The 25,352-nt window shown below is 34.9% G+C and overlaps 1 protein-coding gene across 4 annotated transcripts in view; it reads right to left on the bottom strand.

The window, feature by feature from the left end:
- Positions 1–9,261: 9,261 nt before the first annotated feature.
- Positions 9,262–25,352, bottom strand: part of Snrk (SNF related kinase) — a 74,976-nt gene continuing 58,885 nt past the window's right edge. For all 4 annotated transcript variants that reach the window (XM_089096258.1, XM_089096261.1, XM_089096259.1 and 1 more), the window contains exons 8-9: positions 17,080–17,179; positions 9,262–15,988 (exon numbers count right to left, since the gene is read on the bottom strand). In XM_089096258.1, coding sequence (XP_088952384.1) covers positions 14,699–15,988; positions 17,080–17,179 — 1,390 coding nt within the window. In that variant the 3' untranslated portion in view covers positions 9,262–14,698. The remainder of the gene's footprint in view (positions 15,989–17,079; positions 17,180–25,352) is intronic.

The raw sequence follows: 25,352 nt of genomic DNA, 5'->3' as shown, positions 1-25,352 counted from the left end.
ATTAAAGAAAACAAGTTTTTTCAACTGAAAATAAGAAGCAACACTAGGATTTAAAATGAACAGAAATTATTAGGTATATGAGGGGGTTCTCCCCCAAGTCAATACCTCGCTCTTTACGCTACAGTTTTTTTTTTAGTGCTTTCAAAAGAGCTATCTATTCTAATTAAACGGCCTTTGTGATTCAGGGGTTTGTGAATTGAAATTTTTTTTAACTTTTAACGTAAAGAGCGTGGTATTGACTAAGGGGAGAATCCCATCATATACGTAATAACATATGCGTAATAAAAAAAAAACATAAAAAAAAATAAGCGATACGGCTCAATAGTAATCGAAACTTTTAAAAACGGAACTTTGATGTCAATAAATGTATCAAAAGAATGGGCTTATAATGCTGATTCTAAATATATGAATTTTTTTAAGTTTAGTATTACTCAAAAAAGGCTACGAGCCTGAGAAAATTTACCTGATTTTTTAAAGAGGGGGGAAACATCCCCTAAAAGTGAAAGAATTTTAATGAAAATCACACCGTCAGGCTCAGCGTATTAGAAAACCCTATAACAGAGGTTTCAAGCTCACATCTGCAAAAATCTGCAACTTTGTATTTTTTGTCATAAGAAAAATAAACAAATATAGAAGTTCGTTGCGTAAGTTAATTTGTAAATTACGTCAGAACCAAATTTAGAGACAGCCATTTAGCAAAAGAAAAGTAAAATTTGTATGCAAATTTTGTTTACTTATTCAATGACGGTGAGCCAAAATAAAAGCTGCATTAACTAAAAAACAATCAGAAATTAAATAAAAAAAAAGCAAGTTTTTTAAACTGAAAGTAGGGAGTGACATTAAAACTTAAAACGAACAGAAATTATTCCGTATATGAAAGGGAATGTCCCCTCCTGAACGCCTCGCTCTTTACACTAAAGTTTGACTCTGTCTCACAACTTTATTTTTTAAAACAATAAAAAACTTTAGCGTAAAGAGCGAGGCGTTGAGGAGGGGACAGCCCCTTTCATATACGGAATAATTTCTGTTCGTTTTAAGTTTTCTCTTTAAGACGTGATATTTACTGATACTATTTAAAAAAGAAAACAAATTGATTTCACGAATCATGCAAAGGTTCAATGGTCCTATAAAATGTACAATAAAAAGGAGTAAACACATTTTCTCACACCAAGCACATTCCCACAAAAGAGAGAGAGAGGGAGAATGGATGAGCAAGCAAGGGAGACTAAACGACAGAAAAAGAGAGAGAGAGAGAGAGAGAGAGAGAGAGAGAGAGAGAGAGAGAGAGAGAGAGAGAGAGAGAGAGAGAGAGAGAGAGAGAGAGAGAGAGAGAGAGAGAGAGAGAGAGAGAGAGAGAGAGAGCATTAGAGTCAGTGGTTTAATGGGGAGGGGAAATGTGGGGGCATTTGTCCTCCGATAGATTTTCTGACCCCCCAACCTCGATTTTTAAAAAAATATTTTTTTGATATTTTAACTAAAATGCCATCTTTGTCTAATTTCATTGAATAAATTGACAAAAAAAACAGGATCCCCCCCCCCTAAATTTCTAAAAATTTATTTTGGCCCCCTCCCCTAATTTTCGTGAATTGATGCCATTGACAAAAGGGAGAGAACAAAACAGCACTATCCAGAAAGAAGTGTTCCATAATATGCCTTTTAAAAGAGAATAAGGCCAAAAGAATACGCCATTCACGACCAAAAGAAATTCCAAGGCGAAAGTCAGACAGAGAGACAGTAACTTCTTTTGGAGGTGAGGAGGACAGCTTCAGGAAAAGTGACAATAGGAAAAAGTCACTTGAAAAAAAAATGAGAATAGCAAGGGACATTGTAAACATATTGTGACTCTCTACATGCGTATCTTTTTAAAAAAGAATTCAGCTTTTTTTAATATGAAGAATATTTTTATTTAACAGAGACCTAAAAATCTAATTAGGATGACAAAATATAAGACACGGTAGACTAAGAGGATTATTCGTCAATGAAGAAAGAATACCGGAGAAAGAATAAAGAATAAAGGAGAAAAGAATAAAGAAAAAATTCTGACGGAGAGGGCCCTGGGGTGCTGACATAGAGGTATTCAAGCATATTTAAATATTCAAATTCCAACGAAAATGGTGGCATCAAAATATCCCCCAAGCATAGAAAATGACTGAATATATGTTGTGACATTTCAGACTAAATTTCATTGTAAATGAGGCTGTCACCTTTTCCAGAAGTAAAATGCATGTATATTTTAAGTTCTCCCCAATGGGTGGAACTTAAACGTTCAAGGTTTCTTAAAAAGTGACATTTTCTAACTTCGAAGGCAACGCCCCAGAATTTTCACTTAGAATATTTACATAGTTCATTATTGTCAGATTTTATGGTCAAAGGTAATGAATAAAAGAAGACCCTGACATATGTGAAAGGATTTTAAATTCACTAGATACAGGATTAGATTAACATTTGTATCGGTATTATTGGATACTCCCAACGTAAATTAAAGCTAAATTGACAGCTTCAAACTTTTTTTTTGTTTTATTACGACTGATCAATCGTTAACTAAGGAAAACGCAAAAATGGACGACTTTAGCTGCTTCATCTCACTTTTTCTTATTTCCTCATCCTTATTATGCTCTTACATCTCTCCCTTTAATAAGTACATTTTTATCATACTTATACAATCAGATTCAGTGGTGAAGAGACAAGGAATGCAGAGACAAGACTATTTTGGTCTTTCCCTCACTTCAAAATTTGAAAATTTTAACGATTCCCCCTACATTTGTTGTACTTTGCACATAATTCACATATTTTTAATGATTTTTTCTGAAGCTGTTGAAACTTTCTGACTAACAAATTCCTGCCTCTCTGTCTGATCCATGGACTTGTTTCCCTTGACCCTCGGATTTATCCAATAGTTCGTGGTAATGAACAGTAAGTACGGAGCGACCCGGCTCAATGGTAACCAAAACCCTAAAAAACAGAATTTTGATACCAATACATATATCAAAAGAATCTTCTTTTTATGCTGATTTCAAATATATAAATTTCATTAAGTTGAGTCTTATCCATCAAAGGTTAAGAGCCTGAGGAAATGTTCCAGGTTTTCGAAAGGAGGGAAACATCCCTTAAAAGTCAAGTGATCTTAATGAAAATCACACCATCAGACAGCATATCAGAGAACCCTTAATATATTGGTTTCAAGCTCCTATCTGCAAAAATGTGGAATGTTGTATTTTTTGCCAGAAGAAAGTCACAGATGCGTCTTTATTTTTTTTTTCCAGGGGTGATGTATCGACCCAGTGGTCCTAGAATATCTTGGGAGGGCTCATTCGAACGGAAATTAAAAGTTCTAGTGCCTTTTTTAGGTGATCAAAAAATTGGAGCGCAACTAGGCCCCCTCTCCCGCCCCTTTTTCCCCAAAATCGTCTGATCAAAAATTTGAGATAGCACTTGTGTTCATCATAGTTGAAAGGCCCAATTACTATGCCTTTGGGTTTAACATGACCACCCCCCCCCCTCCACAACCCCAGGGGAAAGGTCTTTAAGTGATAAAATTTGCCCATTGTATACGCATAGTATTTGTTATTGGGACACATGCATACATTTTCGGGTGGGGGGGAACAAATATTCCGCTGGTGGTTTTTCCACGGGAGAAATTCCCATAGGGAGGGAATTTTTCAGGGAGTGAGGTTGTCAGGGGAAATTATGCACTGCGGGAATTTGCTAGAATTCTAATACAAAATTCGTTTTATATGTCTTGCTTTCTCTTTTCTGTCTCAATTTTACAGGCGGAGTGGTTAAGAGTAATTATCCGGGTTAAATTTTCTCCAGGCTTCAATTGTCTAGAGGATATTTTCATGGGGAGTGGGTTTCTCCGTGGAAGTGAAGCCTGACTTCCTGGCATTATTTAAAAAACGATCAGAAATTAAATAAATAAAAGTTTTTTCTACTGAAAATAAGGAGCAACATTAAAATTCGAAACGAGCAGAAACTATTACGTATATGAGGGGGGGGGGGGTGCCTCTTCCTCAACACCTCGCGCTTTACGCTAAAGTTTGAATTTTATCCTAATTTGTTTAAGAATGACTCCTGAAACAAAAGGGCTGTTTAATTAGAACAATAAGACGCTTTTTTTAAAGTACTAAAAAACTTTAGCGTAAAGAGCGAGGTGTTGAGGAGGTGGCAATCCCCTTCATATGCGTAATAATTTCTGTTTGTTTAAGTTTTATGTTGCTCCTTACTTTCGGTTGAAAAAATTGTTTTTTTTATTTAATTTCGGTCATAACTTTCAGTTGAAAAAATTGTTTTTTTATTTAATTTCGGTCATAACCGAAATAGTCTAGCATAATAGTCTGTTAGATGTCATTTACAACTTGATAACATTATCTTCTCTGAGGAATCGCTTAAGGAAATATTTACTCGAAAAAGGTCTTCAAATTAAAGAAAAAGAATTTTGGCCTCCAAGAAGTACAATAGGATGGTGATTTGGGCCAAATTTCCATACCTTAAAGCATCATTGCTTTTGCTACTAGCCTCTTTAGTGCCGTAATTTATATATTCCAGGTTGCTTGTTCTATAAGCACAGGTGAAGTTTCTGACCCTTTGTCACTACATTTAAACCTTACATTTCAAACATAGAGCCAAAAATAAGCCAACTTCAAACTTCAAAATAAGCTTAGTCGTACAACCTTTCGTGAATATTTTTATGCTACATTAATCTTGCTCTTTTATTTTGCACTTAGATTATAACAATCGAAAAGAAATGCTGCTTACTTTTACAGGATACTTTCTGCCATGCCTCCTAACATTGGGGGTAACATCCCTTTTATTTGACATGTCTGATTCCTATGATTTTCCATAAAACACTTTACATTTATTAGAAATAGCTCCTTTTTTACGGAAACTTCACAAAGTATAGTACTGATCATTTTTACATCCAAGTTGTTTTGTTTCTCTTTTGTGTGTTAACTCAGCTCTGTTTCAGGAGATGTCTCCAGGGATGTGACATCCCCTTCAATTTTACTCACATTTGTTCCTGTAATTTCTTAGTTGTCAAAGACGATTTATCTATTTGTTGGGCCTTTCAGGAAGCCTTCTTTTACCAAAGAAACTCTTACGTGAGCGTCCACTTTTAACCCACAAAGTATATTGGACAGTCATGACAGTCCTGCCACCGGAAAGGCAAGAACCAGAATTATACCAGAGCCGAATTGAACCAGAATTAGAAAACGCCCTTTAGACCATTATTTTCGACTTTCCAAGAAGTTGGGAGGGGTGGCAATGGATCAATCTCCTGTGACTCCCCCCCCCCTCCCCTTTGCATAAAAAATGAGTGCAAAACAAACCTGAGGCATGATTCTTGGCGGCAAAGTGGCATGAATTTATGCTCCTTCAGAAACTTCACTTTTACCAAGTTTTATTTCTTTTTTTTAAGTAAGATTATTAGAAGGCTAAGGCACTTTGGATACCTCTATGATCCTTTGTTACAAGTATACTTTCTGTTCATCTACCTTTTTGAGCTGTTTGCCAACAAGAAGTTTCAAAAAGATTTAAACAAAAAGATGTTCTTCAAGATGAGATGATTCAGTTACACTAATAAAATAATAATACAACTAATAAAATAAATAACTAATAAAATAAATCCAACTTCGTATTTACATTATGAGAAAACGTAAATATGGGAAAATCCAATAGCCTATACAAACTTTTTTGAATCAATAGGTCAGTCTGGCGTAACGAGATGAATGATTGGATTACCAATTCTCACTTAGAATTTGTGTTAAAGTTTAAATGCTTTCCTTAAAGTTTAAGAAAGCGTAACTATTCAGCTCTCCGTCTGGACAATAATTTTCCCCACAGGGCTTTCAGCAAAGGATATTATTAACATCAATTTCAGCTGTATCTTCTCTGAAAGGCCGGTTCAGCTAAAATCGGATCTTCGGTATCGGCTAAATATCCTTTGTAGTTTAAATTTGGGAGCCAGCATGGTAATTCTTTTACCCAGAAAATTCAAAGGCATCTAAAGTCTTCCCTAACAATTGAAAATTAAAGGGTATGGAAAACCTTGCTAATTCTGGTAGAGCGAAGCTAATTCTGGTCTTATTCCGCGAGAATGAAGGAAGAAGAAACAGAGTGAAGGCTTTTCCAGGCATTATACCTTAGTTGCATTACAATATTAAATTAAGTGATAGGTCCACCACAATTTCGGCAGTCTTCGGAGTTCTTTTTCGAACTCTACAAACAGTGTGTACATTCCTTCTTTAATTTTTCAAGTATTGTATGAAAAGTTAAGACCATAACCATCAATCAATCAAAAGAGGGCCATAAAGGACCGATTTGGTCGGAACCCATGTTACTCCTCAGGTCTAAGGCAGCGTGTACTCTTGTTGAAACTATTAGGCAGAAAAGCATTTCTGCTAAGGAAAGGAGGCTGTACAAGCGTTGCCATAAATTTCCGGGATCTGGTCAAGGGGTAAGCAAGGGTCGTCATTTCTGAGGTTTTAGGCTGTAGCCGAGCCTCTGTTTCTGTAATTTCACTAGCGGAAAAAAATACAGTGGAAAAAAAAAGGGAGATGCCACTTCTTCCCTTGCGATGCGGAAAAATTATTTTTTATTTTACACAAAATGGGGGACTGCAATTCTCCTATATGAAGTTTTCGATGTTGGTGATTCTAATTGTGCTTTTATTTCGATCCGACACCATTTTATTGGTTTTCAGGGTATTTTTTCCCATAAATCTGTTTTCGCATTAGATGTTTCTCATTAATATTAACAGAAATAACAGTTACCATATCTGATTCAGCTACAAATAGCGATTCTTCCTTACTTGACAATTTTTTTCAAAACGTTTTCAAATTTTTTGTTATTATGGGCTAGAGATAATTCTTTATCAGTTTGCATCAGAAGCGGCAACCACGACGTGGTCGCCTTTCTTGACGGGTGTGGCTTTCTTGATTTCTACAGGTGATGCTTGCTGTGGTAGGCCTACTATCTAAAAGGGAAATCCTACATTTTCCCGTTCACATTAAACTAGCCAAAACAATTTAGCAGGGTTGCTAAAACATTTGAAATTTTGAAAAAAAACATGTAATATAAAATTTAAACCTAATAAAAGTTATTTATCCAGGTAACCAAGAGGTTGAACTTTTGAATAGCAAAACCAACTTCCTGAATTAACTAAAATTTCATTAAAAACAAACGCAAAATTTACGCTTTTATTACTAATCAGCCGAATTATGTGACAGCAACTCAATACAAATAACAACAATAACAACAACAAAGGCTATTTTATGGCGAGAATAAGCACGAGTTTTATGTCAAGGACTGACTCAAACAAAATTGTTGGACTTAAGTATTTAAGCATCAGACTGTAACATATGCCTATCAAAACAAAATTCAAACCAGGAGAAAAGGGTAATCATAACCACGCAGGGACTTCATAAGAAGTCATAAGAAGATCACTTAAGAAAGTGGGTTACAGAGAAGATTTTTTTTTTTTTTTTTAACAAAACATCAAACATTTCGTAAGCGATCTTTTTATTTTGTTAAAAGAATACTTTGAACACCAATGGTTTTGGGAAGCTTTATTCAGAGCAACTGTTTTGAATTAAAATTTAAATATTTATATAACACATAATTGAAAACTCGTACAAAATATTTCACTGATTCTTAGTAAACAACGATAAGACAGTTCTTCACCTTTGAACTGGTCACTTTCTGATCATTTTTTTTTACAAGAAATCTAGGAAAAATCTATTAAAACCCAATTTCGCATTCAGAGAACCTGTGTTGCATGCAACATATTTTCCAAACATTTGCAAAATAAGATTCATTATTTTTTAGTATCGTACTGGCACTAACATGCTCAGTATATGCAAACATAGAATTCCTAAAATCCTTTTAAAAATAACATACAGTAAGAAGAAAATCTTGGACTAGGCATGGATGATATCATTAATGACCCCTATGAAAAACAAATTTTCTGTGCTAGTGGCGTAAACCAGAGGCAACAATAGCCTAGAATAAAGCATTGGAAGGACAAAACTTGGACAAATAAATACTTGGACAAACTTGTAAAGTTTTCCACTGTCTTACCAGCCATGGAATTCTCTAATAAACAATTTTAGGTCTCAATACTTTTATAAACCTTAGTTTTCAGTAAAGTGCTAGTTTTTCACCATGATAACTAAAGTTTGATCTTCTAACACGTCTTTTTGTGAGTCCTCCTTCTAAAAGCAACTTGCGATAGTACCGAAGAAAAAGTCACAAATGCCATCTGCTATTTGGTAGATTTCCATGGGGAATCTTTGGGACCAATCTTAGGGATGGAAAAATAGGCATCCCGTTGAATAATAACATAAGATGACTCTAGACGTCACTTACTACCTTCGATGTTTAAATATAATTTAAGCAGGTTTCTTTAAGCCAGCTTTAGTTATATATAATTAATTATTTTCCTTATTCATATAATTATTTTGCATTATTATTGCAATAAAAGAACTATATTATTTGCCTTTGCCTGAAAGTTTTTTTTTTGTTAAAAAAAAAAAAACATTAACCTAGAATAAAGCATTGGAAGACTTGAGATCTAATACGTTTTTTATATAAAAAGGAAATTAAAAAAACATAGGAAACTCAAGGTTTTCTATGTACATGCCGTTGACGAGTAAAGAAAAATTTAACATTTCGATACAGTAAGAGAATCAAAACGAAATCCAAGGGATTGTGATTTGGGTTATCCAATACCAAAGAGAAACACCAGTGTCCAAGAGCCAGCAGATAAATCTCGGACTAATAGATTCTAGCACTTGCGACTGCCTACTTTTTCAAATCCCTGAAGGATAAATTCTTTGACGCAGAACGATCAAAATAATTTATTTATTTTAGGAATTTCTATTTTTATTATGATGTAATTTATTTTCTTTGTACAACAAAACTTGTCAAGCAGAACAAATTTATACAGTAAAGTTTTGAATAGCATATTACCTCTTTCACATGTATTGACCTAAATATACGTGGACAGTCAGAGGTTCCTTTTCAACACTTGCCTAGACGTTGTTATCCTTTGTCTGAAATTTGTTCCTACTGTTGTCCGAAATATGGTCATCACATACAAATTCAATCGTAAAACCCATTTTAATGGTCACACTCTAGTCCGGAATACAGTCACATCCCAGAAGCAATTATGTACCTTATAAGTTTCCGAGCAGGGTTGCCACCCCTAGTGATTTGTCAATACTTCTAGTGATTTTTTATATTGCCTAAACAAAAAATCACTAAATCAGCACATAGATCACTAGATTATTGAAGAAAATCACTAAATCAACCAATAAATCACTAAAATCTAGTGATTTCTTCTCACCGGGTGGCAACCCTGCTTCCAAGTCTAACGGCATATATTCTTTGGAATTTGCATTGTAAAAGTGTAAAAGCATGTTTTTCACGAAAAATGTAGCTTCTCATAAGAGAAATTGACATTTCCTTATCCCTCAATATTCTCACTTACCTATGTTCGTTTTAAAATGGGAGAGAAAAAAAGATAGGAGACCTCAAACAAGGCTTGGACGATGTAAAAATGCCTTCAAATCTTCGTCGAGACAGAAAATGAAGGATCTTCGGACAGGGAGGGATGGAGAAGTGGCACTAGCCAGTGTGTTGGTCTTAGATGGTTTAACACTACAGTATATCCAGAGAGGTTGTTATAAAATTCGTATGAGAAATATTAGAAAGGTGTATGAAATTTTAGTGTATTTGGTTAGTATACACTTTTTTATTCAATTGCTTTACATGGTGGCCAAAATGTGAATGTCTATGAAACTCAACCATTAAGTCAGAAAAACAAGTTAAAATTTAAGTAAACGCGAAGAACGCGATTTATATAGAATATAGAATACCATGACGACAAAAAGTAAAAAATTTTGAGATTTTTCTCGAACCTGCCAAACTGTTTCAAACTTCTTAGAACCAGCCAACCTCCCCCCATCACAGATTAATATTACCATACAATCATATAAGTTACACATTCTCATGCCTCTCAATGATTACTCTTACTGAAAGTGTCAAACAAGTTATAAACGAGTATTTTCAGAAAACAAATAGAACAAAGTCATGCCTCTCAATAAAAGGTGGAGTGTGGCATTTTGACAAAATAAAATACTTCCATCCATATTGTAAGTGAGCGAAGTTCCCTCAATCGATTGGTAGGGTGAAAAATGAACAGAAAACATAAGGGATAAATACTGTTACTACTACCCTTTGCTACTCATTGCAACACCAAGCCACATGAGGCCAACCTTCTACTAAAATCTATTTAAAGCATCGCTCTTTGCCCCCCTCCCACGAATTTCTAACCTCCTCTATATTCTTTCTTTGACTTCTCCCCGATTCAGGGATGAGCCATTTTAAGCTTTCTTTCATATAGCCCAAGGAAGTGGCATCGTACCCCATTTTCGATACAACTTATTTTTTAATAAGCCAACAAGGTACCTAAGACTGCCCTTAGTCAATTCCTCTGAGTTTAACGCATCCTCCTCAGCCTTTTAAAGCACCCACGTATCACTTGCCATTGTCACTTGTCATTACCGTGACTTCCAATATTTTAATCTTTGCTAGCAGGCTTATCTCCCAAACCCTTTTCAACTGCGAAAAAAACATCCTACGCCTTGGATATTATACATCCACCATCTTTGCTAGTAATACCACACAGGTAAGTGGCCTATCCACTGGATCGATTTTTTCGGTACCTAACACTCAAAATGCACCTTAGCGTAAAGAGCGAGGTATTGACTAGGGGGCCAACCCCCTAATATACGTAATAAAAATATACGAATACAGAAGTTCGTTACGTTAGTTAATTCGTAAGTTACGTATATTTATTACTAATAAAAACGCTGTAAATAAAATTAAACAACGTTAGAGAAAGCCATTTAGCCAAAAAACAGTAAAATTAATATGCAAATTTTGTTTTAATTATTCATGTACGGTGAACGAAAATCAAAACCTGCATTAATTCAAAAACGTTCAGAAATTATTCCGAATATGAAAGGGGCTGTCTCCTCCTCAATGCCTCGCTCTTTACGCTAAAGTTTGATTCTGTCTTACAACTTTACTTTTAAAACAATAAAAAACTTTACCGTAAAGAACAAGGCGTTGAGGAAGCGAACCCTCTCATATACGTAATAACTTCTGTTCGTTTTAAGTTTTACTGTCGCTCCTTACTTTCCATTAAAAAAACTTGTTTTTATTTATTTAATCTTTATCTAGAAACACTGTTAATAAAATTGAATCTCCACCAATTGGCTACAATTATACGAGAAGATCGACAAAGTGGATATTTTCACTGATAGGTAGTGGATGCACTGAAGATGTAAAAAAAAAAAACGAAAAAAACAAGGAGCACGTTGTTTTTTCGCAGCTGAAAATGTTCGAAAGAACAAGAAGATAATTCCTCAAAGCAAAATTAAAACATTTGAAGCCACAGTGATGTCAGAGGTCCAGTATAACTCTCAAGTGTGGGGGCTTTTAAAGGCAGAGGACAAACCAAAGAGTATAGGAAGATAGAGAATTGAAGATAATAAGATAATAGATATAGGATAGATAAGAAGATATAGAAGATAATAAGAGAACACTCAAGCGTTTTAGTACTGGCATAATACGAAATAAAACCCAGCAGAATTAGAAAAAATTAACACAAACTTGAATTAAATGGAACTTAAATTTATAAAGTTCAAATTTCAGCTAAAAGCCTATTTTCCTATGAATTAGACGTGAACTTTTAAGAAATTAAGCAGATTGATTGATTTTAATAATATTTTATTGACAATATAACGTAGATAAATAGAGGCCTGGGTATTGTTCCCTTTTGGTAAAAGCTATACTTTCAGGATGATTCGATATTTCAGAGAGAATAAACCTTAAATGGGGTGAAAAAAATTTTCAAAATACGGGATTCAAAGGAAATTTGAACTTCGCGAGAGGGGGTAAAAATTCATTGGTTTCACGATGAATTATTAGTAGTATAATCCAAAATACCAAATTATTTATGCTCAATCATACATGCGGTCAATCTTGGCGTTGATAAATTAATAATTAAATTGAATAATTGGTATATGAGAACAAGTCTTAATTGACATTTTTATTTATCTTTGATCCTAGTAAGCATGTCCTTTAAGACTCGCTGAAAGCTCTTTGGTTCTCAGCATAGTACGAATTATTATTGTCATTATTATGAACGGGCTCAACTAACAAAACTGATTCGAGGCTCAGGCCACCAAGGTCTATTGCCTTCTCAACCAAATAGTCGCTGGGCTATTGGTGCTATTTCGGGCGTGGTAATTTGAGACAGGACTTCCCCATCTTTTATTCCCTTTGTAGGAGATCTATCCCTGGTTGTGTCAAGGTATCCACCATTGTTTCCCCCCAGCCAATGAGCCCCTTCCGCCAGCTTCAGACCGACCTGAGCAGACACACTGGAGGGGAAAGGCCCCACCAGTTGGTAGCAATCAGCGGCACTTCATCTTCAGAACCGGTAGTAACAAGAGAACTTCTTTCTCCCACCTCGAATTGCTTTTGGAGGTCATTATGACTTTAGTCCATCCGATCTCAGGAGCATATCCCACAAGATATCCTGTCTCATGGTCAACCACGGGACAGAACGATGAGTTAGTAGCTGGACGGTGACTGAAATTAGAAGCAGCGACAAAGTTTTCATTACTATCTCCTACATAGTGAGAAGCTATAGGTGAAGCAAGTTGTTTTCCAACACATATTGAAGTTTTTGCTTAATAATTTTTTGGAAACAGAGCACTTCCAATGGGGCAATAGTGGCTCATCAGCTTCTACTATGGTGCTACGCACTACTATATGTATTAATTTCGGTACTTTGGAATTATTGGCGTAGACTATTGGAGAAAAAAAAGTATATTGAGACCGCAGAATCATAATTTCAGCTTGTTTATTAAGTTTTTAATATTATCACATCAGAATGTTTATAGTTAGAAAACATGCGCATTTCTGCAGCTTCGATATTTTCTTATTATATTAGTGAACGCGGCCAATTAAAACTCCGCTGCTTATAGAGCGAATAGTCTCGCCGAAAAATTTCATAGCTTAGTTATTTAGATCTACCAAAATTTTTAAGAGATATGAAGCTTAAAGACGCATAAATATAATCTTACTGACAAGACCCAAAACGGCTTCAGTGGGTCTTTAAGCATATTTTCCAGTTCAGAATTTTTATTTCTTTTAATACTCTTCAACAAAATTTAAATTTATCAGACAACATCTTTTCATTGAGAGCACGTGACTTCACAACAATATATAAATCACTCATGACATATTTTAAATATCTGTCATCAGCGAGTAAAAAGAATAAATAAATAAATAACAGCTGAAAAATTAAAACACAATACAAGGCCTCCACAAATCAAATTAAAACATATTTACAATAGCGAGCGTCATAACGCATAAATCTGCATTTTATACCGTTTTACAGCAGTGAAAAGGCAGCGTGGAGTTTGCAACTTCTCAATAAATATTTTTCATTTTAAATTATTTCTTTTCTATTCCTATTCATATTTTCTTTTCGGACTTGGAATCAACAATTAAAAGTTGGAAATAGATCCCGATCAGTATATCGTATATCGTCATCGTCATAACTAAGACCAGTATATCGTCATAACCATCAGTATATCGTCATAACTAAGACCAATGGGCGTATTTTATGTTTTCAATAGCAAAAATAATTCTGCTAAAAAAAATGTTTCAAATATATCTGTAGAAGTCAAGGCCATGTTTAAGTACATACTATATAAATTACGTCACATAGCCGTATGAGGCATCAGAGGTAGTCACTGAATGTTACCCTAGAAACGTTATTTGCACAACCACCCCATGGATTGATGTATTAGGCTTTTAATCCAGTAAGTGTTTTAATCAGTTGTTTCTAATAACCGCCAATTTTCTGAACAGAAAAATTGGTTCTCCACAACTTCTCCGAAAATTAACATTAGCAAAAATGAACGATTTATATTTTGTGTATTTATGAACATTAAATTTCGGTAAGATATACCAAAGAGCCCAATTTTTGTTCAGAGATATTTGAAGAAACCCCAGACAATTTGAAGCAGAAGAAGCACTGATTTTGACCCATTAGCTATGTTTTGTAAATATAATAGCTCCCACTATCACAACAAGCACTAAAAACGCCCTTTCATTATAAGCTAAAATATTACAATTAATTAAAGTTATGACAAGCTCATGTTGAATTTACGAATCTTAGTTTTAATATTAATATACGCTTCTTTTGCAACAGAAAAAATTAAATAAACAAGCCCTAATTACAGCAATTTATTTGAAGTTGAATAAAACAATCAATGTAAATTATGACAAGCTCACTTTGAACTTCTGAATTTTATTGATTTACTTCGTTGTAGTATTTATTATATACTCGATTTTGTTACAAGAAAATTAAATAATTTAGCTAATTAATTCATAAGAATTAATCTAAAGATAAATGCTACAAACTTTGAACTTGTTAATTTTACTGTTCAATACATAGTAGCTTCTGTCACAGAAAAAAAACTTTAATTACAACAAAACACTTTAAAATTAAATATTACTACAAATAATTTAAATATGACAAGCTCGCTTTGAACTAACTGTAAAGCATTCGGCACGCAAAAAAAACAACAACAACAGACAGGTACATTCAACAGAATCAAAAACTAGATTTTTTAACACTTAAACTCACACCACTGAAACGTTTCCAAATCTCTTGTTGACAATGATTCATACCCTTGACTAATGTACCCAAGCTCTTTGCCTTATGAAGTCTATTTCTAAGAGCAGATAACATTGACTCACTTTGAGTATCCCTTGCTTTTTCATTCACTTCTTTAGTTTCATCTAAAAGACAATCAGTAGATTTACTGCATAAAGATTTCACATCTCCCATAGTTGAAGATTTGGCTGAACTGCGCCGACGCAGAAGAACTCGATGATTATCCTCCTCATTATTTGAACACTGGCGAATAAAAATACGCGGAGTAGTATCGTCCAGATCAGTTAGAGAATTCAGAGAATGGCTTGATGAAACACGAGTTTCTTCAGATCTTGTAGTTGATTGAGAAGCACCTATAACTTTATTGGAATTATTTTGATTTTGAGAGGCTATTTCCTCTCTTGCATCAGGTTTCACATTTTCAAAAGTAGCAACATGTAGGTTTAGTGGCCGTCCACTGTCTGATCCATTATCACTCGAATCGTCACGAGAATCACGTCGGCGAATGAAATAAGGAAGATCTTCCGCTTTTTTCTTTCTGTCTTCATCATCTGATGTTTCAGAACTGCTACAGCTTGGAATTCTTGCTTTGTTCAATTTCTTTCGATGTTCATACCTTCTTGCTAAACTTTGGGATAAAGCGACCGGATTCGACCTTGTGTGAATACGAAGTTTTCTTTGTCTAACATTTGGAATTACAGTTCTATAAAATATATTCTCACTTAAATTTTCGTGATCAGATTCATTTTCTTCTTCATAAATTTCATTTAATACAAGCTGAGGTGAGCTCCTTACGGAATGGAGGGTTCGAGTAGTAACCCGTGGCTTTCCTTGAGTAGGAGACTGTGATGGAGAAGTCGGGGTGCTGGGTGATGAGGGTGATATTGATATAGGGGTGTTACGACCCGATCCACCTCTACTTCTACTCCTTAGACCCAAGGGAGAAGCAGACGGAGAGGTACTTCTCACGATCATACTTCCTCTCTCTATAATATCCGAGACCTCTTGATCACTATTAGTCCCACTAAGACTTAGTTGGATTGATTTCTGTGCAAGAAGGCCTTTGGAGCGTGCTGAATTGGCCAGTGAATGACTTGATGATCTTAGGGATGAACGTAAATAGGATTTTCGAATTGATTGGTTAGATCCTCTTTGACTTCCATCAGAAGAAAGTTGATCTTCTGCTTCTTCTTCTAAAGTAGGGAATGCCATTGTTCGGAAATTAGTCTGAAAAAAGATTAATTTCATTTTATAGTAAAAACAAACTTCAGAGAACAGACTTTTTTTTAAGCCAGCCAAACTCCAGCGTAAACACTGGGGAGTTCAAGAGAGGACATTTCACTATACCCTACTCTTCATATATGGGATAATTTCTGTTCATTTCAAACTTAGCGCCAATCTTTACTTCAACTGAAAAAACTTGTTTAGTTTTTTATTTGATTTCTGTTCATTTTTAATACCGTAACAAGAGTTACTCTAAATATGAGGAGGGCTAGCGTCTCTTTAAACCCCCTCTTTAAACAAAAATTCAACTTCTACTGGGCAATATTTCGATAGAAAGAGGTCATTTAGTGTATTTGCTCTTCGAAATTTTCCAAAATAAACCATTGTCCCCACACTAAAAGGGGAGCTTTAAAAGGGGAACTCATACTCCGAGCTTCACCCTAAATTTCTTAATATATGAATATTAATTCATCTCAAATACTTCCAACAGAAAGCTTGAAAATATGAGCTTAAAAACCCTTTTTTTGAGGATTAGGTATCCCTCCCCATAAGAGAATCCATTGGCCTAAAACCTATTAAATGCTGTGCAACTATGCGATACTTTATAGCCATTAGTTTTATTGGATAGACGGTTTATTCTTTTCAGCATATATGTTAGGAAGGAGTGGCATAGCACACGCCATTAGGCCTATGGCTTCTGAGACAGGGAGCCAATATGTATCATTCGGTTTTGTCCGGGAATATGTTATGGAGATGCTTCTGCACAATATCTTCTTCTTATCCATGTTTGTCTTGTTATGGAGACGTGTCTCCATAACAACGTTTGCCTTGTCATGGAAACATAATCTCATCATCGGAATCGAACTCTGAGACTTCCAGCGTGGTGAAAAGTTCCATCTATATAAGGACTCACAGGGGATCTACTAATAAAAATAAATTTTTATATGGATTGTCATGAAGACTTTGGGACAGCAAAATAAAAAAATTCAGGCTACTGAACCATCTTTGGTGTGAAAAATGTAAATAAATGATAAAATGAAATTAACTAGAATAGCCACTACGGAACATAATCTAATGTACTTAGAAAGGTTTACCTGTGGAGATTCCAGTGTCTTAGTTAACGGGATGAAATATGAGTCTGGACTGATTTTGCAATCAGGAGAAGGGGTTTTTTCTTTCGTACCTGAGTCACACCTGAAAAAAATTTCAGTATGAGAGGGGAAAAGACCAAAGAAAATATCAACAGAACGGGGGTCTTTCCTCTATTTATAAAACTTTCAAACTTTAAAAATATTTTTAGGAAGATAGCGACACAAATTTTCATAAGTCAGAATTATTATACCAAATTTTGTAATACGTTCTTCGGGTTAGGCTTAGTGAAATTAGAAGCAGCAAAAATTCCACTCAAACTTACAACAAGAAAAAATTCCAGGACACGGGGACTGAAATGCTAAGAATGGGCATGTTGACACTAATTTTACACTAGTCCTTAACGCCAACCTTTGGAGCACTCTTACCCCTATAGTTAGCTGAACTTTAGAGTCAGGTCACTTTTATTGACCTGTAAGTTACCTTTGATGGGGTCAAAGCGAGCAATTTGGGTGGACATAATAAATTCCACTTTATCATGTACCTTTCCTTGTTTCTTTTGGGACTCATTGGCATTTTTTTTTTTTTTTGAGAACCCTTAACTTTTGTCTCTTTGGCAAGCTAGCTAGGCCAAGACTACCCTAACTAAATCAGAAAAGACTTGCCACCGAGACTTTTTCAGAGTTGCTTTAAAATATTTGATTTTACTTCCCTGTAAGGGTCGATCTCCCTAGGTCAAGTCCACGTAGTTTGAAACTCGTTGATTGAATAGATTTTTTGGTCCATACCCGCTATCCCAAACAGGGTGAAGACCAACCCTGAAATTTTTTTTCAAAGCTATCTGCCCAAATAAAGGGTGATTTTAGCCCATTTAGCCCTATTTTTGTTATAAGGACATACCACAGGTTATGGGAGAATATGGTATTGAATGGAGGCAGTGAAACCCTCCTAGATATATATTTAACTATAGACATATAGCACCAAGTCCAACTAGTCAAAATACTACTTTCTGTCAAGAGGTCTCTGAGAATGAAAAACTTATTTCTAAATAAATATTACAAGTAATATCTAGAAAGTTTTTCCCTTTGAAGAAACACAAATTTTTGAAGTTAAAATTGGATTGTTTGTATTTGTCTTTTTTTCTATAACTTCCCTTTTTGTGTTTTTTTTTTATTTTTTAGGAATCTATTGTTTCTATTTTTGTCATTTTTTCTAGAAATTTTTATAGTCATTTTTTGGAAATCTATGGTTTCTATTTTTGGTATTTTTTCTATCATTTGCATTATTTTTTTATGTTCATTTTCTAGAAATCTACTGTTTCTATTTTTTTCTATTTTTATTACTTTTAATCATTTTTTCTATGTATTTTTTTATCATTTTCATATTATTTTTTTTATAAATCTAATGTTTCTATTTTTGTCAGTTTTTTCATCATTTTTTTCTATCATTTCTACAGTTTTCCATATTCATTCTTTAGAAATATGTTGTTTCCATTTTTGTCATTTTTCTATCATTTTTTTTGTCATTTTTCTATAATTTTTTATATATTCATTATGTTTCTATTTGTCTTTTTTTTCTATCCTTTTTTTATCGTTTCTATTATTTTTTATTCATTTTCTAGAAATCTATTGTTTCTATTTTTATTCTAAGGACATACCCTAGGTTATGGAAAAAGATGGTATTGAGTGGAGGAAGTAAAACTCTCCTAGATGGATATTATGCAAACGATCCGGATATCTTTGGTAAATTTCAGGTCGGTTAGCTACTGACCTGTGGAATCGGGCTTTACGCAGGATTATATTTCATTTGATTTATATGGAAGTTTTCATGAATTTTCTTTTAATGATCGTAGCAAAGGCTAAGGGTGATGCTATTTAATAAACAAGGATAAATTCTCCCAGATTTATATTATCCAAATGATTTGAGTGTTCCAGGTACAAGTGCTGGTAAAATAAAGGAATCTTTATAGGTTTCGACGCTCAAGGGCAAATCAGAAGACTAATGGCGTAATCACTATGTTGCATGCATTAGGAACACATTGGGGGTGAGGAAATTACATTAGGTAATGAAAAATTGTCCAAGTCGACATCTTTACTTACCTAGGTAACAGATCTAGTAAGTGAGGTGCGTTTTTAGATTTGAAAACCGCTTGGTAGAATATGAAGAAGGGTCTTAGAAATAGGATAAGTAAATTAAAAGGCACAGTAATTATTGTTGTCAAGTTTGATTTCGAAACGTGGGAACTCCGAAAAATTGAGGGAAATACCTAGGTGTTTTCCAACAGAATTCCTTAAGCGTGGTTTCAGGCACTAGTTTGAGTGGCTATAAGTCACACATGAAATGATGCAGAAAATATGGCACAACTCAGTAGTCTAGGCCTATAATAAAAGAAAATTTAAGATGGTTGGGTCACGTTTTACAGATGATAGACTGCCGAAAATTGTGTTTTTAGACAATCCAGATGGGGTCAAACTGAAAGCAGGACGTCATTTCATGGGAGTGGAAAATAACATAAGCAAACTTTAAGGAGGTAGGAATTCCATAAAAGGAGACGAGGAGTCAAGCTCTAAAGAGAGCTCACGCGCAACTGCGTTGGCCTCAAGCGGCGGTGTACAGCAAGCTATTAGTACTAGCATCATCCCTCCGGTATATAGGTATCAGGTTACAGAAAGCAATGACACATAGTGAAGAGAACAGTAAAAAATCAGGAGTTAATTTGAAAGGGTATGGCGAGGTGTTCCTGAATGAGGCTAAGAATACAGAAAAATTTAATTGTTAGTCCCCTTTAAAGAATTACTTCTCTTTTGGGGTACAACACATGAAGCTTTCACCCTTGGAGGACATTTCCTCCTATCCCTCTCCAAATAACATCCCCTAAGGGAGAACCCTTAGAACAAAATTAGACACTTTACGAATAACAATTATCAGGTACATAGTTGGCAAGCAGTATCTATAACTCTCAAGACCATTGAACGATTTCAGTCACAGAGCATATGGAAGAAAGAAGATTTGCAATCGCACGACTTCGTTAGCTACGAAAAGTTTCATCTGAACACTAGGCTACGACAGTTTTTTACCCAAATAGCCGAACAAACCTTACGCTGGTTCGAACACCTGCTTCAAATCTCTCCACACCTTCTTGCAAAAATCAACATTACGGTCAACCAAAGAAACGACGGTCTGACTCCATGTCCGAGTTTCTGACGATGGCAAACATCAGACCTGGCGAAGCACAAACAATCACCATGGACCAAAGCGGATAGAAGATACGTGGCTTGTCAGCTTCAATGCATAAAAAACAAAAGTTCCTCATTTTGAAGGCACGAAATCCGAACTGAATTTATCTTCAAAAGAGTGGCAATAAAAAGGGTAGATATACTATGCCTTCTTGGAGTCCACTTTTCTACAGATTTCACGTGGGCTGAACATCTCAGCGAAACGAGATCACCCTGCTCCAGGAAGTTAGAAATTATCCTAAGATGCAAAACCCTCCTCCCTGATAAGTCTACCTTGCCTCTGTTCAAGTCGTGCATCAGACTGGTCACGGAATGCGTATATTCTCTTTTTTTAGCTTCTCCGAAAAGCCTTTAAGGGCAATTAGCCAAAACACACCCTGAGGACTACCTTGAGCAGGGTATTCCCCGTTAAGAACACCTAAAAATGAGGTTCGTCCGACAATCCGTCGCTAACCCCCATATCCTCCCAGCAGAAGTAACCTCTGAAAATCCCTCGCTTTAAGCATTCAAGTGAGGGTACGACAAATACATCAAAGCTGAAAATAACATGAGGAAGTTCGATGGACTAGCGGCATGTCATTATTGTTGATAGTGTCGCGAAGATTGTAATAATAAAAAAAACATGAATCCAAAAATTTTTAACACGTGAGAACTGAGTATATATTAAACTAAAAATATGTACATCCTACTCCTATAATTGAGATAATTATCGGTTGTCTTATCCCACATAGCCTTAGCGGTTCTATAATTTTGCTGATGTATCTAATAAAGGATTGAAGAAAGGCTTAAGTTAGAAGTACAAAAAAAAAAAAAAAAAAAAAAAAAAAAAAAGTTCTTCAACTTTCTTTCGTTCAGCAAGTGTTTCTGCTTAGTATAGGAACAAAGTCTTCAATAAGCTTCAACTCTCTTTACAACAAAGTCTTCAATAAAAACCAAGAATAATAACTGAGAAGGGCAGCTGAAGTTAGGAAGGAGATTTCAAGAAAGTACATTTTATTTTCTATATTTTTGGATTGTCGTACATTTTCAAAAGCTATTCTTAAGATGTTCCCTAGGAGGGAATTTCTAGTTCAAGCAAGTTCACTGATGTTGCTCATCAATTAAATACAATACAGAATATGTCTATTCTTTTTAACAGCTAAAACCAAATACCAGCATGTATATATACCAACAGAAAAAAACAACAACAACAGCAATACCTGTGGCAACTAGTAGCAACAATAAGCAGCAAGTGCAACTCATCAATTGAGAAACTTAGATTCACAAAAATGTCAAGTAGTAAAATCACATATCAAATGACAATATAAAATGCTGCACTAAGAAATTACGGTCAGTTTCCGTTGTCTGGAATTTACTTAAAAATGAGAGCCTACTGCTACTACTTCGGGTAGTGTTTCTACTACTGTCTTTTTAGTACTTTTAGTACTTTTTAGTACTAGTAACTTTAGTACTTTTTTAGTAATTTTAGTTATTTTAGTACTTTAAGTACTTTTTAGTAATTTAGTAATTTTAGTAATTTAGTAATTTAAGTACTTTTTAGTAATTCAGTAATTTAGTAATTTTAGTACTAAAAAGTACTTTTCTAGTACTTCTGTTAGTAAGCCAATTTTTCAGTTGCAAGTTGTCTTAGTAGGGGGGAGGTGGGAAAACGCAACGACGAAAGTTGGAAAGTTGGAAGTTTATGCTTTAAATCTCTTCTTTCTCTATAGGTTTAGCAAGCAGCAAGTTCTTGAGTACCGTGACAAAAGAAAAACGCAAAAATAAATTCAAGAAAAAACCCTACTATGTCCTACGTCTTGTACTGTATGAAACCTTACTACACTTAAGCCTCTTTTAAACTCAAGATCCGTGTGTCTACTTTTAGTACACATCTATACCATATCCTCTCTGTTTCCATCAGACTTCTGACCTGTGTTGCCAGATGGGCTTGTTTTCCGCCCCGTGGGCTTGTTTTAGCCGTCAGGGGCGGGCTGAATTTTGGAATGGGCGTGGGGGCCGTGGGGCGGGAAAGTGGGCTTTTTTTTGTACAAAAATGGGCTTACTTTGACTGAAATTTTTGGAACCAGACAAAAATTCTAAAATCACGGTGGCTCAGCCGTGGTTATGCACCAAAAAGACAAGAGCCCTCCTTTAGCGCGTAGAACGCTGTCTATTCTGAAACGCTTCTCCATTAGGAATTTATTTCAGCATGGCTGAGATGGCTCTGCGTTAGGAGTCTTAAAAGTTACAAGGAATTTTACTGCTGCTCAAATTAAGGCAAGACTCGAATTTTATGCAAATCTATCCCTTTTTATGTATATTTGACAGATCTGGTCCAATCTTTTTGTGGCATTGGCTTGGTCTAGAATTGGGGCTGTTGGTAAAAAATCATGTCTAGATAAGATTATATTTTGTAATATGCATATCTCCCTACTTGTAATGGTATATACCTTGAGAAGGAAACATGTTAAGAAAAAAATTCATACCTGATAATTAATATACAAAAATTAGTGTTGCTAATGTCTTGCTTGTAGCCCTGCTATACAATTAGCCCCCTTAATTTGCAAATACATGGCTGAAATTCATCCATTGTACCAGTAAATTTAATCAACTATGACAAAAAAAAACCAGAAAAACAAGTTACTGATGGGAGGCAGAACGCATTGAAAATATTTAATTTGGGTTATATATTTGTACATTAGGGGAAGGAGTTAGGGATAAAGTATAGCTGAGATACATGCAATATGTTTTATCTGCAATTATTCTGTATATTATGAATTGTTTTCTTAACATGTTTCCTTCTCTACATGTCCTTCTCTAGACTGTTGTAATTAACACTTTTTAACTGCAAGTTTATTATAGCCTACTTTACCTCCACCCCCCACCCCCAATGTGCAAATATACATGGGTGACCATAAGCTGAATTATAGGGAGGCTTACCTGGTCTAATTGGCACTTCCAGTGCTGTATAATTAAAATCTCAAGATAAAATATCATAGGCAGCACAATAATGCTGCCTAAGTAAAGAGCCATGTGGGCACAATATATTGTTTTGTTTTTTAGACCAGGGTACTTCTTATAGAAAGAAATGTCACAGGAACTTCAAAAAGAGATCATGGAGGGCAACCATCTCCCCCTCCCCTACATCAATCCCTTCCCCCCACGCATCCAAGCAAAATTTTCAGATAGCCCGTTTGTTCTGCAGAGTTTAAAGGTCCAAAAATTATGATTTTGAGAATACCATCCCCCCCCCACAACCCTCAGAGCAATATTCCCAAGAGAATAAAAAAACATACGCAGTAAGCAAATGCAAGAAATATTTAGACAGACGTCGAACTAAATCAAAACAATATATGAACGTGTGGACTTTCAAAAAGGTGATAAAGCAATATCTCAAGCACAACTTATATTAATAAGTTAGATCTTTAAGAGTACATTGTGGGGGATTTTGAACTAGCCAGAAGGCACTATTTGTATACTTTTAGTACTACAACTACAGTTACTGTAACTAATGATGCTAAGAGTACTAATATGAAGGTGCCCCCCCCCTTGTTCCCCCTTATGGGCGTCCATGTAAATATATAGTCTGAATTATATATGGTAAAATTCTAGACAAGCTATTTGTCACTATCTTGGGAAGGGGTTAGGTTACAAAAAATAAGCTTTCTGGGATGGGTTTACAGACTAAAGCATGTCCTTGAAAGATATTTTGAAGTAGCCAACCAATCTCTACTCCTTTCCCAAATAGAGGGCACTGACCTTTGATGACCTTTAAAAACCTTTGTTTTATAAAAGTGAAACCGGGCAGAATAGATCTTCTGCTTAAAAAAAAGTACAAAAAAAGTGATTTTAGCTTTACAATTTTGCTCAATCCAAATTTGGGAAGTTTCAAAGATCTGGAAATACATTTCCCAAATTTAGGAAAAAACCCTTGGTATGGCTTAAAATTCTACTCTAATAACAGGGATTGCATTTTCAAACTAAAACCAGAGAAAAAGAAACTCAAAATTAAGATAGAATGTTGTTTTGTCAAAATTCCAAGACTTAGAAATCATAAGGGGTTTAACATAGTAGAATGGCAATACCTTCCCAGAGCATGTTTTTGGCCCTGGATTCATCACTGAAAGTTTTGTTTTCCTAACCTAACTCTTCCAAGATATCAAAAAGTAGCTTGTCTAGAATTTTACCTTAAATATTTCCTGCTCATTTTTACATTCACTCTTGTCTTAACAGTCGGCCCAAAAATTTAATCAATAATGACAAAATCAAGAAACAGAAAATATATTGGAAATATAGAATTTGGGCTAGGCTAGCCTATATTTTTGCACATTGGGGGTGGGGGGAGGGAGTAAAGTTGAATTACAATCAAAATGTGTAATCTATAATTATTTAGTTTGCAAGGTTTCCCAAGGATTGTTTAAGGTCATCAAGTATCAGTGCCTTCTAAAGGGAGAAGGAGGTGGAGGTAAGTATTTCAAAATATTTCCTAAGAGATTATTATTCATTATCTTGATGCATTCTTTAAAAATTCATTCACCTGACTCAAATATTTTCCAAGACAGCAAAAAGCCACTAGACTAGAAATTTACCAAAACAGAAATCAAGGTCTATTAGTCTTAAATCATAGCTACTGAATATGAAACATATAAAGAAAACAATTCTCACTTAAAAGAATGGATAAAATTTTAGTTAAGCTATTTTGAAGGCACTTCCAGTATAACTTACTCCTTCCCCTAATCTGCAAGTATATAGCCCTACTCTAATATATCCCATGGATTTTGCCATACATCACTCTTGTTTAAACCCTTGTTTTCTTTAAATTAAAAAATATTGATGAAGTCAAGAAACAGAAAAACAGATAGGAAATATACAATTTTGACAATACATTTGCACATTAGAGGTGTGGCAAAATTTTTCAAAATTTTCAAAATTTTGACCTTCAAAATTTTCAACCTTCAAAATTTTTAACTACTTTTTTGTTTCATATTGTAAAGGGACAATTGTTGTCTTAAAATGTTTCCTTCTCAATAGCCCCAACTATAGGCTAACACCAAATCAAGTAG

This window comes from Artemia sp. Qi Xiang Cuo, chromosome 11 (assembly GCF_049724085.1).
Source record: "Artemia sp. Qi Xiang Cuo chromosome 11, ASM4972408v1, whole genome shotgun sequence".
Lineage (NCBI taxonomy): Eukaryota > Metazoa > Arthropoda > Branchiopoda > Anostraca > Artemiidae > Artemia > Artemia sp. Qi Xiang Cuo.
Note: the sequence above shows the minus strand (reverse complement) of the source record. Positions and strands in the feature narration are given on the sequence as shown.